General features: G+C 51.7%; 1 protein-coding gene across 2 annotated transcripts in view; it reads right to left on the minus strand.

Annotated features, from left to right (window-relative positions):
- Positions 1-13,581, minus strand: part of DOCK1 (dedicator of cytokinesis 1) — a 345,405-nt gene that overhangs the window by 256,055 nt on the left and 75,769 nt on the right. For both annotated transcript variants that reach the window (XM_037496903.2, XM_037496902.2), the window contains exons 20-22: positions 11,111-11,200; positions 10,690-10,790; positions 3,995-4,129 (exon numbers count right to left, since the gene is read on the minus strand). In XM_037496903.2, coding sequence (XP_037352800.1) covers positions 3,995-4,129; positions 10,690-10,790; positions 11,111-11,200 — 326 coding nt within the window. The remainder of the gene's footprint in view (positions 1-3,994; positions 4,130-10,689; positions 10,791-11,110; positions 11,201-13,581) is intronic.

Below are 13,581 nucleotides of genomic sequence, written 5' to 3' on the forward strand. Positions count from 1 at the left end.
AAAGCAGACAAACAAACTCCAGCAGAGAGGGGCCCCTGCCTTGTGGGGATCTATCCACAGGTCCCCCACAAAACAAATGTCTTGGAGCCAGAGCTTCTCGACTGCGGTTCCATTTCAGAACAAATTGAGCTTTCTAGACAAAACAGAAAGTATAGATTTGTATCGTGGAGAGCAAGCAGGAGACCTCATAAGCTTCAACATCTTCATCTCCCTGCTTTTAGGGACCTCTTTGTTCTCTGAAGAATAATTACTGCCAATTATCCCGGAATGTAACAAAACTACTACTATTATGTTGAAAAGACAGTCGACAACATTGGAGGAAGAAAAGTAAAATACCTCAAAAGTTCATCCTGAATGCAAAAAGAAAATACACTTGTCGATTCCAGCTGTGAGCACAATTGTTTCTCTCCCGAGGTGATCAATGTGTTGAGGTAAGAAAACGAGGAGAAACACGTTGTCTTCTTCCACCTCAGACACCACCACCCGAGAGCTGCTTGGAACGTGCTATGGAGCAAGCATCCAGCCACCTGCGTGCGACAGGGGGCTGCTTCTGTCAGCAGCCTGTTCAAAACAGGGCAGTTACGTCCTCCACGCGAGACCTTGCGACGGAGGATGAAGAACGCGGACAACGTTGAACGTGGACGATGAAGAACCAGGGAGACGAAATGGTGGGCCATGGGGGTGGGGCGAGGTGGAGCGTCTCCATCACTCGGCCTGCAGCCCCCCTTACTGTCCACGACATTTACGGCCGGGCTCGCTTGTCTACCATAGAACCTGTTCGTTAGGACCGCATCTTCTCCACAGCTTCAGACAATAGAGTGAAATTTCAGAAGTACTGTCATCTCCAATCTAATGGGATCACGACTGTGTTCCAAGTTTCAAAGGAAACATATGTCCTTCTCTGCCCTCCAGGTTTGTAGGCGGCTGCCAAGATACATATTTAGGCAACACAGAAAAAAATAAGGCCCATAGACAATACAAGTCTGGGATGCAGTGAAGGCTCCAGAGCTCATTCAGTGCCCAGGGAAGGAGGAGGGACAGGAGGGAGGGGGACAGGAAGCTCGAAGCTCAGAACCCCCAGGAGATCACCATCGCCCTCGGGGAGACAAAGTCGGAAACGCCGGGCCCGGGCCCCTGGAAGGCTGGGCAGCCTCGGGTTCAGGCTGTGCCGACAGGACATGGCCCGTGAGGACAGGAGCCACGCACCCCCTCCTGCTCACGGGCCAGAGTCTGCCGCGGGTCTCATGCCACAGCAGGCCTAAGTCACGTCTCTGGTCACTTAGGGCTCCGGTGACTTAAACCCAAAGAGACATGGGGGACAGGAGTCTCAGAGCAACCCCAGAGCTAGTGAGGAAGAAAGACTCTCGGGCGGAGCGGAAGTCAGCAGCTCTAGCAGCCGGACTCGGGAAGGAGGGCTAAGCTCTCAGGCAGGGAAGGTCTGGGTTAAAAGTAGGACAAGAGAATATTAATGGCCCCATGAGCACCCCCGCACCTCCACGGAAAAAAAGCACCAACAAGCCCATCTGCAAATCCTCCCCAGCCTCCCCTGCACCTTCTGAGGCCACGGAACGTGGTTCTGGCCACTGAGCGCAAAGCACGTGACACTTTGAAGGGACTGAGGAAAGTCTGTAAAAGGAGAGTGGCTGGAGGTGCTGGTTAGCCCTGGAATGCAGTGCTGATGCCAGGAGAGGCAGCAGCCACCTTGGGGCCATGGGGTCAAGAGACAGCCCCTAAGGATGGGGGAGTAGTAAGTTGTAGAGGAGCCAATGACACGGGGAGGCCATGGAGCAAACGGCATGAGTTCCAGGCTGTTCCTCCAGGTTCCATGTTAGGCGAAAAGTCAAAAAGCACACAAAAGGTAGCTGCACCTGGGGGAGGCGTTCTGCAACACACAGTTAATCACATTCCTAACCCCAGCAAGATCCTTCAAACTCAACTTTCATGGACCTCCTGCCGGGGGTGTCTGGAGACTGGAGGAGATAAAGGAGACACAAAGAGAAAGGACACTGGTGTCCATCCACCCAGGTGCGTCCCATGTCCTCTGAGCAGCAGTTGCTAGAGGGTGCCAGCATTTACCACAACTGCAGCGACACTGGGCACCGAGGCTACTTCTCTTGCACCAGAGGAGCGTCAGCAGCTCTTACAGAAAGGAGCGGGGCAGACCCACGCCCTGACTCCATGGCCCCCTGACCACAAGGTCCAAAGGTTCTTGAGTCCGTGTCCCCTGACAGCGTCAAGTTCGTCCTCTTAACAACGCTTCCATTTAGAATAATCAAAGAATTAAAATTGGGGGGAATATAAAAATAATGGATGCTGAGAAGTTCACTATCATGGAAATTATTGCACTGAATCAAAAAATCCAGGTAAACAAAAACTGCTTCACAGGGGCCTCTCTGGTGGCGCAGGTGTTAAAGTCTCAGCCTGTGAAGCTATGCCCAGCCTCTGCAGCCTGAGTTCGATCCCCAGGCAGGGAGCTGATCCACAGGGTGCAGCAGACCTCTCCTATCTCCCCAATGCTCCCCTCAGCAGTGGATTTCAGTGGATCCACCTGTTCTGCTCCCCACTCTGTCTCTGGTCAATCCTCTCACCACCACCACCCCCCACCTCTGGTCTACACCCCAGCTCTTGTATAAATAAATAAAATCTTTAAAAAAAAATCTACTTCGGGCCTCCCCGGTGGCGCAGCGGTTGAACGCTGGGTTGCGAAGCTGCCCGCAGCCTCTGCAGCACCGGTTCAATCCCGGGCTGCTCCCCGGCCACCAGAGGAGGGTCCCACATGGTGCAACAGACACCCCCTGCTGTGCCCGCTGCTCCCCTCAGCAGTGTACTTCAGTCTGCCCGCTCTGCTCCCCGCTCTGGCTCTGGTGAATTTTCTCACCCTCCAGCGCTTCTGACTGTACCCAGTGTTTGTATAAATAAATAAAAATAAATCTTTAAAAAAAAAAAAAATTAAAAAAAAAAATCTACTTCACAGCCTTATCCTGAGGGCCCGAGGGGGAGGCAGGCCTGGCCCGTCCAACTCTCCGCTGGCACAACATGCTTGTCACAAGAGTTGAGGCTGCCCAGGACGGAAGGTGCCACAGGCAGAAGTCAACAGTGGCAACTGCCCAGCAGTGGGGCCCGGGCTGGGAATCCTGATCACGTCCACCCAAGATCTCTGCGCGGATCTGAGCCATCGAGGGGGCTGGTCAGGAGCTCCATCGCGCCTTTAGGACTCACTACACGTCTAAGGGTGACTCTGATCAACCCCCAATACCCAGCAGGCACCAGCCTCACACCAGCAGGTCACCCAAAGCCACATCCTACAAGAACCAGGAGGGTGGACTTGACACCCCAACACTCAGCTCACCCCGCTTTGCATCAATTCATTCGTGGAGTCCAGTGCTGAGAGCCGACTGCAAGCTCTTTATTTTAGCACAGCCCTGACCCTAGAGACAGCAAGGGGGAAGTTGGTAGTCTTTATGAAATTATGAAATCAGAAACACCCCAATTCACTTCAGAGCTCAAAATCAATTACAAAGCCTCGCAGGTGGGCCAGGAGTGTCCGTCCCCACAGACGCCACCCGGGAGGGGCTGCTTCTCCAGAGCCCAGACAGGGTTCAGGCTGAAGGAAGAAGCAGGAAGCCCCGGCTGCCCTAAGGAGGCAGTTTTACTTGGTTTTGGCTTTTTGTTGTTATTGCTTGTTTGTTTTAATTATATTTGTTCTTCTGGGGAATCTTTTTCTCCATAAAGATAGGCAAAGAGCCGCAGAGTCCCCGCTACAGCCTCCCTAGCCGGGCCGGGCCGTGGCATCTCAGCAGACGATGTTTGACTCACACGCAGACTTGGGCGCGGGGGCCTCTGAGAGCTGCAGGTCACTGCCGGCGGCAGCGGGGGTAGAGCGGGCAGCCCCAGCCCAGTCTCTGCCCTCGGCGGCTGCGAGGGGTAGGACGGCAAGAGGCGCAGGGGCGGGGCGGGCGGGGGAAGAGGGAGAGGCAGGCGGGGGGGCACCTACTGGTTGAACAGTATCCGGGAGCGCACGATGAACTTGAAGATGTACTCCAAGGCCTTCATGGCCTTATACAGCTGCTCGTTGATCCCCGGCTTCTCGGCATTGTCCACGTAGTTCCTCAAGACTTTGGTCAGCTTCCTGTTCAGAATGGAAACGCAAATTACTAAATCCAGAAAATCACAGGCGCTCAGCTCGTGGCCAGGGCAGAGCGCACAAGGGGTCGTGTGAGGCTGTGTTCGCCCCGACACCCAGGGGTGTTCCTAACGTGCTCCTGTGAAGGGACCCACACTCAGCTCTCCGAGGAGCGGGGTGGAAGCCTCATCAAGCGCGTCCGAAGCGTCAGGTGTTCTTCTGAGAGGTGAGTGCACGGCGCGGTTTCACCTGCACCGGCCTGCAGGCGGGTGGCAGGGAATGTCCCTCTGTACAAGGCTGGGCCAGGCTGGGCGACGGAAACCAGCTCCCCAGCGTTAAGGAACAAAATCAAATATTTTCTTCATAGTCCCACAGGGGCACAAAGGCATTCTCCTGAAAGCGTTCTGGAGCTATTCGATGGCTGTGCACAGGGAATGTACTAAACGCCGCACATATACGTTGAATTTTACACTCGAACGTGGTTAAAATGTTAGAGCTTGTGACGTGGGGACAAGCCACGCCACCATGAGAAGGGCGTCCTGTGAGACAGGCTTTGTTCTGGGAAGCCTCTGGGCCCTCTCGCCATCTGAGTTCCTTTTCTGAAGCTGGAATTCCTAAAATTAAATTTTAGGACTGATTTTTCAAACAAGAAAAATTCTTAACTTTTAATGTGCTTCCTAAATATCCTTATATAAGAGTGTATAGGGTAAGGTAAAAGTATCAGGCTTTTCTGCCCTCCCGCCATGAGGATAGATGAGGGCACCCTGGGGTCCTGAATACAGGCCTGATGGCGGCACCTGAAGTGCGCACACCTGGGCTGAGAGACGGAGTTTATAAGGGCGGCGTCACGGGGACGCCAGCAGAAGCAGAGAGAATGCCAGAGAATGCTGGAGGGCTCAGAAAGAGTGAAGACTTGCTGGGTGCTGGGAGGCCCCCCAGCCCCCCAGCCCCCCTGCCTGCTGTGTACCTTGTAAATCCCAATAAAAGCCTGCAAAACCCACCGAGGGTTTCAGAACTCCTGTACCCAGTCTGCTGGATCAGAAAACCTGCTGAGTAGCCCTTCCTGCCCTTACAAGTGAGAGTAAGATAAGGAGTAAGATGGGTGAGGACATGAAAAGATTTTTAAATAATCTTTTTATTTTCCAGTGATAAGACTACAAAAGTCTTTTAAGTCTAATGACTGTACTTTTAAGCGTCCATAGCCTTAAATTAATATATCGTCAGCGAAACACAAGTAACTCCCTCACCTGAAAACATTTAAAACCTTCCTCATGATAATAGAAGAGTAGATGATTTACAACATACAGAAATTGGTCAAAACTAATTGTAAGTATTCCATAGTATTATGTAAGTAATTAGATGGTTGGTACAAATAAAGTATGGGATAGTTCATAGATGAAGAATTCATAATTTCATAAATTATGTTAAGTGCTTGGTTTACAGGTATTTTTTTAAATCTTTAATGTTTCAGAGAATGTGAGTTAATTTTAGAAAAAGTGAGAGACAACATACAGATATCAAAAAAATCTAAAAACATAACCCACATGAACAAGTCACCATGTGCAAATTAAACAAGAAGCAATTTTTTGCCTAATAAATTTAAATGGAAAGGCTGAAAATAAATGATCAGACAAGAGCTGGGGGCACAGCTTCTTTCTGGAAAATAAACTGGTAATATCTATTACAAAATAAATTGGAAATATCTATTACAATTAAAAATATTTCACTCCTCGGACATCAGCAATTCCAGTCCTAGTAATTCAGCCCACAGAAACCAGAAATGTCCTAAAGGATGTTTACTGCAGCCTGCTGCGATAGTAGAAGCACAGAAACAAAGCAAATGCCTATCATGTGAGAACCGGTTAAACAAGTCAAGATGACGCCAACAGTGGAATATCGCACAGCTGTTAAAAATGAAAGGTGGTGGAGGGGCACGCGGCCACCAGCCTGGAGTCAGGAAAGCAGCCCCCAGCGCCAGGAAAGCAGCAGTGACCAGAGGCAGTGTCCCCTGGGCCCCAGGTTCTCTCCCATCCATCTCCTTGGCTCTTTTTATGCCAATCTTTTGTCTCTTTTTATGCCACACTATCTTGGCTCCTGCAGCTTTATAGTAAGTCTTAAAATCAGATTCTCCTGCAAAGTTATTTGAGCTATTCAAGAGGTTTTCCATTTCTGTGTAAGTCTTTAAATAGATGAGTCAATTTTTTGACAAAAGCCTGCTGCGGCTTTGATGGGTATTGTGCTCAACTACAGATTAGTCTGGGGAAAATGGACATTTGAGCAATATCTTATCTTTCAATCCGTGCACATCTCTCTTTTGTTCCTCTACAATTTCTCCCAAAGATGTTTTGTAATTTCATGGTAGAAGCCCTGCCCATCTGTCATTAAGTTATTCTGGGGTAGTTGACGCTTTTTTTTTTATAATATGGCCAATTATATTCTACTTTTAATATGTTCCAATTAACTGTATACATACAGTTGATTTTTCTGAAAGAACTTTAAATCACAGCTTTCCTAAGTAGTTCTAGCAGTTTCGTTTTGTTTTATTTGATTTTTCAAACATAGGTTCCTTAGGGTTTTGAATGTACATGAGCACATCTAAAAATAAAGACAGCTTTACTTCAATTGTTGTGCTCCTAATTGTTTTTTCCTGTTTTATTGCCCAACTTCCAGACAATCATACACAGATGTGCTAAGATCAGGCCTGCCTGCCTTGTGTCTGAACTTAGGGGAAAAGCTTCTCATGTGTCAGCATAATTAGGATAGCCATACAGTGCTCAGATGTCGCCTATCACATTCGAAAATGGTCCCCTCTGTCCCTAGTTTGCAGAGCATTTTATCATAAATGGAGGCTGAATTTTGCCAAGCACATTTTCTGTGTTACTGAGATTTAAAGAAAAAAGCACAAAGCAATTAAGACAGAGATGGCCCAGCGAGCCCTGTACAGCAGCGGGGCCTCCACCCCAGCCAGCCCACGTGAAGCCGCCCACCACGTGTGGCTACTGAGCCTCTGAAATGCAGCTCATCAGTGAAACTTTAATTTCCCTTTATTGAAACAGACACAAGGGACAAGTGGCTGTTATGTTAGACAAAGCAGATACTGTGATTCTAGGCTAGGCAAAGACGGTTTAGCCAACAAATCGAAACCATTTCGAAAAACAATGTAGCAGGTCTTAACAAAGTTGAACATTTCTGGTAATGTTTAACAGACAGAGAAGAAACGTTCAAGATTCACGTTTGACAAAAAAATATACATGCCCAAAATTTAACATGAGCAGGCAACTAATGGAAAAACTAATGGACAGACACTTCACAATGGCAAGTAAAAAGTTCTCAACATCAGGGGTGCTCAGGTAACTGCAAATTACAATCCCTACTGAGATAACAGAAAATCTAACCCCGCCTCACGACACGGAAATCGGTGCAGACACAGGACACAGGGAAGAGAAGCCCGCAGGTTGCTGGTGCGTCTGCAAAACAGCACAACCCACTTGGAGGCCTGTTTGGTGGCTTCCTGTAGAGAGAACCGCCATGTACACAGCCCCGCAATCCTGCTCCTAACTGTTCAGCCAAGGGTATGTCCACACGAAGGCTTGTACAAGGATATTCACAGCAGCCTGTTTCCAAAAAAGACAAATCTAGAAATACCACAAATATCTATCAATGGGAGCACAGCTCAACCAATCAGGGCAGGTTTGTTCACTGGAATACTACTCAGCCATGAACAGGAGTGTAGCAGCAGGAAGGGACAGTGCAGGATCTCTATGACTCAGGCAGACGGGTGAAGGACAGAGTCCTAGAGCCCTCGGTGGCTTTTAAAGGCTTTTATTGGGATTTACTAGGTACACGCAGGCAGGAGGCCCGGGGGGCCGGGAGGCTGGCAGGCCTCCCAGCCCCCGGCGAATCTTCACTCTATCTGGGCTCTCCGGCCTTCTTCTCATGGGCTTTCTTTCATTCTTCTCTTTTGCTCTGCTCTTACATTCTTTTTGCTCTTCTGCTGGTGTCCCCGTGATGCCGCCCTTATAAGCCCAGTCTCTCAGCCCAGGTGAAGCCCATCTACATATGCCCACACCCTACTCCAGGTGCCGGCATTAGGCATGCATTCAGGACCGCAAGGATCCGATCTATCCTAATGGCGGGAGGGCAGAAAAGCCTGATATCATTTACCTACCCTACAAGGCGCCAATGAAACAATGATGCACAAAGCACCGTGACTGATCTCAAAAGCCTCCCGTGAAAGGACAGAAACTCAGGACACCGTGTGTAGGGTAAAGAAAATATCAGGCTTTTCTGCCCTTCCACCATCAGGATAGATGATGGATCCTTGTCCTGAATGCATGCCTGATGGCGGGCACCTGGACTAGGGTGTGGGCATAGGTAGATGGGATTCAGCTGAACTAAGACTGTGCTTTTAAGGGCGGCGTCACGGGGACACCAGCAGCAGCAGTAGAAGCCGAAGCCGTAGCCGAAAGAGAAGCCGAGAAGCAGCAGAACGAACTCCAGAGAGCTCAGATAGAGTGAAGACTTGCTGGCCTACCAGCCCCCAAGCCAGCACCCCTGCCTGCCATATGCCTGGTGAACCCCAATAAAAAACCTGCAAAACCACTGAGGACTGACTCCTCCTTTACCCGGTCTACATGGGATCAGAAAACCTGCACTGTGTCCTATTCCTGCCTTTACACCGTGCTATCGAGAGTGGCCGGACAGACCTGCGATCATGAAGTCAGACAGCCGCTGCTGCTGTGTTGATGGGTCTGACTCAGAAGGGGTGAGAGGGAACCTTCCGGGAAGTGGCAACACCCACGTCTTGCTGTGCGCAGTGGTGCCATGGGTGCTACAACTGTCCAAACTCACGAAGTCAACATTTTATTGTCTATAAACGATAACAGTGAAAAAGTGTTTTTCAATTTTAAAAGTGCAAACATGATTCCATTTTCTAAAATAAGCAGAAATAACAACATTAAAGTGCGCATACAAAGCCCATACAGAGACATGCTAGCAGTGGTTACCTGCCAACAGTGGCCATCTCTAGTATGTAGGGCCGTATGGAGGGCCGTGTGCAGGGAACTTCAATTTTCTTCCATGTTCTCTCTGATCATGCACAATTTTCTGGGTTTTGTTTTGATTTACTCATGTGTTATTTTCCAATGGTAGAGGCAGGAATGGTGATAATCAAATTTTAATTCTGCCCAAACATCTTACACTTTCTAGTGCTAGCAGCCCCTAAACTAGTAATTGTTGTTCATGGTTCCTAAGGGTGACCTTCAAGCAATGCCCCCAAAGCACAAAACACAGATTCACTCAACACAGATTGCTTCCATGTGCCCTGCTCTGCAGAAACCACAGCAGACGCGAGATCTGTAAACCACAAGCAACAAGAACCCCCAGTCACCCAAATTTCTCTGTTCACCAACTTCTTACACAATCACCAGGATTTCCTGTGACTGGTGAATACTCGCAGAGACATGCAGTAGCTGCGGGGTGTGTCCAGTGAGGCTGTGGGCCAGCATATAGGCCAGTGAGATTATTTATCACCAGACACTCCTAAGAGCCACAGTCACTTCTAGGGTTGACCTCGCGGCAGCCCTAAGAGTAACTACTTTACTGCTAAATCCCAATAAAAGCTTTATGGGTACCGGTTGGGAAGTCATTCTTAGCACTAATCAGGGGGGTCAGCAGTGGGGGTTTCCTGGAACTCCAGCAAAGAAGCCTGACAGCATCAGGGAGCACTGTTGGAGGGTGTGTGCCAGGCCAGGCGAGGGTGACCCTCCTCCACCAGGGCCTATGCTTGACTGCAAACGTCTCCACTCCAGTGGTTCCCAAAGCACAGCAGAACGTCCACCGTCCTGGCAGAAACCCTGTTTAACTTAGTGTAACTTACTTTCCCAAATTTATCGGAAAACAGCTCTCCTTCTTCATCGCTTTGATATCCCAAAGAACTCACATTCCACAGAATTTCTTCCAACAGAAAAGAATAGAAAAAGAAGGCATGATATGCAAAGAGAATGACCTGGAGCCAGAAAATCAATCTGGAAGTCAAAGGAGGCAGCGGACACCGTGGGGGCCACCTGGGGACGCGGGGCCAGGCCACAGAGCCAGGAGGGCAGTGAGGACCAAGGGAGTCAGTGCTGGAGCTTGAGGAACAAAAGGCAGGCCCGCTTTACAGAGCCGAAAGATAATGAAACACACAAAACTGAATGTTATTCACTGAACCAGCAGTAATTTGGAAACAAGCGCATATCTGTCCCGTCCCTCACTGAGCCTCGCCGGGAGGCCATGGCGTGGCGACTCCCCATATCAGCCCCCTCAAACGTGGACTGAAAATTTCAAAGACAAATGGAAGGTGTCAAGGAGAGCGAGAGAGAACCCCAGAACATTGCAATAATGCATCTCAGCTCTCTCTCAGCGAGGTTTCCAGGTCCGTGAAGAGGGAAACTATAACCAAATTGATTTCAGTCAGTGCAGAGTTTGGAAGGCAAAATGCAGCCACAGGCGGAAGTACGTGAAAAAGACTCATAACAAACACGCAAACATAAGTAGTGGTTTGGAAACAACCAAAAAGAACTCACGTGTAGGCCAAGGTTGCACTAAAGTGCTTCTTAATGTAGGTCTCCAGGACGGGATTAAAATGCTGAAACTTTCTATCAGCGATGAGGCCAATGATAAACACCTGCGAAAGCAATGGATATTTTCTTTAGCAAAAACAATGCCAGCCTTCTGGAATCTTCACGGAATAGCGTGCACAGGGGAGCCCATGAACTACATATACCACCTGTTCAGATAGGGGGGAAGCAGGTGAGCTCTTCTCGCCCTGGAGATTGCATTTGCCTCATTACAGAATTGCAGGAAGAGAATTTCTGGCTCTCCAGGGCTCTGCTGGGATGGGTTTATAACTGCAAATGCTTCAAGGACACCCGACGCCCCCACCCCCTTCAAGGTTGCATGAAAGGGCACCCCAACATCCGAGCAGATAAAAACGAAACCTCTCACCAGTGCATCAAACACCAAGGTGTCGAAAGTCTCGCTCTCCGAGTTCTCCATCATGATGTTGAAGAGGGCGTCCAGTGTGTCCTGGAGGAACTGCAGAGACACGAGGCCAGGAGGCGACATCAGCACCCGCCCTCGCTCCCCCAACCTGAAGACCCACCATCTCTGGCATTACCCCAACTTCCCGCCTTCCCCATCGTCAACGAGGAAGCAACCAGCTTGGGGGATGTTCTCAGCCATTGAACGCATGAGACAAACACTTGAGATGCAAGAATTCAGCACAAAAACACGGTGCCCCAAGCCAAGCCGGGGGGTCAGCAGTGGGGGTTCCTAGGGCCCCTCCCCATGGGACTTTCCAGCCCTTGTCCTGGTCTTCATTAGGCCGGGACAAGGTGCACGGCAGCCAGGAGACAGGCCGGACCAGGCCACACTGAGTCTAGCAGCCGAGCTGGGAGCCAAGCCAGGAGCAGCTGCCGCTGAGTGTAACAAAGGCCCCTGTTCACACCCAGAGGCCCAGGGAGAGGAGAGGCGTGTGCCCTGGAGCTGGCTTCCCATCATTTCCCACCACTTTCAGAGTGTGATGCCCTCACGAAGGTCACACAGCCTGTGTCACAGCCAGGAGGCGCACCGGCTGTCCTGGCAGCACCACTGAGGACACAGAGGACAGGGCAGAAGCACAGAAATATGGCATGTGGCCCTGGAGCCCTGTCACCTGCTGGGGGCTGCCGGGAGCAGAGCCTGGCTTTCCCCCGGGGGTTGCAGGGGCACAGGCACGTCCTAGAGCGGGGGCCTGTTCGAGGCCGGGAGGGCTTCCCTAAGATCATCTACAGGAGGAGAAAATCACCACTTGGTCCATCTTCCCAAATCCATTTTTCACCATAATGGGGCGCCACCCCTGAACGTGGTTTACCAGATAAGCAAGGACTTCCCGGCAACGCCGTCTCTCCACAGCAGTCGTGAGTGGGCAGGGCCGGCTGGACGGAAGGAAGCCCCCGCCCGCGGCTGTGCCTGCACCCTGGGACCTGCCTGCTCTGGCCCGACGCAGCCCACTGGCCCAGACAGGAGCTGGGCTCTCTGGGCCCCCAGGGAGTCCCGGCGCAGGCAGAGGCAGTAGACACGGCGGGAGGGGCTGCCCCGTCTACACTGACAGGGAGAGATGAGAAACCATTTCCAGGAAAGAGCCACAGGCTGTGACCCCACACAGGTCACGGGGTGGAGCTGAGTCCCAAGGCAGGACGGCCGGACTCGCCCTGATAGGTCCGACGGGAGCGCATGGAAACAGGCGGGCCCCACAGCACCATGGGCGCGCGCGCAGGGAGGGTGGGGTTCTGTTCCTTGTGCCGATTCTAGAGCAACGCTCATGGATCACCCAGTTTCCATCTGCACCAGGGGATGCAGAGAACCGGGGAGTTTAAAATGTAATGAACACAGTCCAAGCCAGGGAGGGACGGGGAGACGATTCGGGGGAAGGTTCGCTGGATCTGTGTGAACCGCGTGTGCTGAGTCCAGCACGGTGGTGCAGGCAAGTTAATTTCCAGTGACGTCACCCGCATTGCTGTCTCATCACGGCCACTTGAGTAATTAAGTCGTGCAGAGATGAGGCTTCGGGTGGCACCTCTCCTGGGGGCCCGGGCCTCCGAGGGCCACGGCGACAGACCAGAGCATCGCGGCAGCCAAAGGGCCGCCTGCCGTGAGCAGGTGTCCCCGCTCTACAAGGAAGTCACCTGGGCAGGACGGGGGTGAAAAAAACAGCAGCGCCCACACCAGCGGAGCAGGGGCTAGACTGGAGTCCCGAGGGGCTGTGCAGCACCGACCTATTTTCACTTCTACGCACTTATCTGCAGGCTGTGTCTACGCCCAGGTGTGGTGCGCAGGTGCGAGCCAGCCCTGAGGGTCAAGACTGGAGAGGCTGCTCTGCCGGGGGCTAAAAATGGGTCCAAGACCTCAGAGAATGGGAACGGCCAGGACAGGGAAAGAAGAGCCAGGAAGGGCCGAGAGAGGCCGGGCGGGGCTGGGAAGAGGCGGGAAGGGCCGCCTGGACACGGGGTGCGAGTGTCTCTGCTCCGGCCCACACCCTGGCAGGTCTGTTGCAGAAGTTCTGGGTGAGTATGGAGCCGGCTCCACAGCAAGGCAAGGACTCTGGGAATGATGAGAGTCCACGGCGCCCCCACAAGCCACTCACAGCATCACCTGTCCCCTCATCCCACAGCACACCATGTCCACGTGGCGGCAGGAGTGAGGCCTCCAGGCACCAGGGAGCTTTGCCAAACCCCCAGCAAGGTCCTGGTGGACCAGAACCCTGGCCTGGGCTGATTCCCAGGCCCATATCCTGCCAGGAAGCCACACGCCCTCCCAGACCAAAGCCCTAGAGAGACCCTCCAGGCAGCGGTGGGGTTCACTCTCCCCACCATGAAAGGCTTCGCCCCCAGCCCCAACCCTCCGTGGAGGCGATGCCCCCACTGTCCACACCCGCA

The sequence above is a fragment of the Talpa occidentalis genome, unplaced genomic scaffold (genome assembly GCF_014898055.3).
Source record: "Talpa occidentalis isolate TD23 unplaced genomic scaffold, MPIMG_talOcc4v2.1 talOcc4.8, whole genome shotgun sequence".
In the NCBI taxonomy this organism is placed as follows: domain Eukaryota; kingdom Metazoa; phylum Chordata; class Mammalia; order Eulipotyphla; family Talpidae; genus Talpa; species Talpa occidentalis.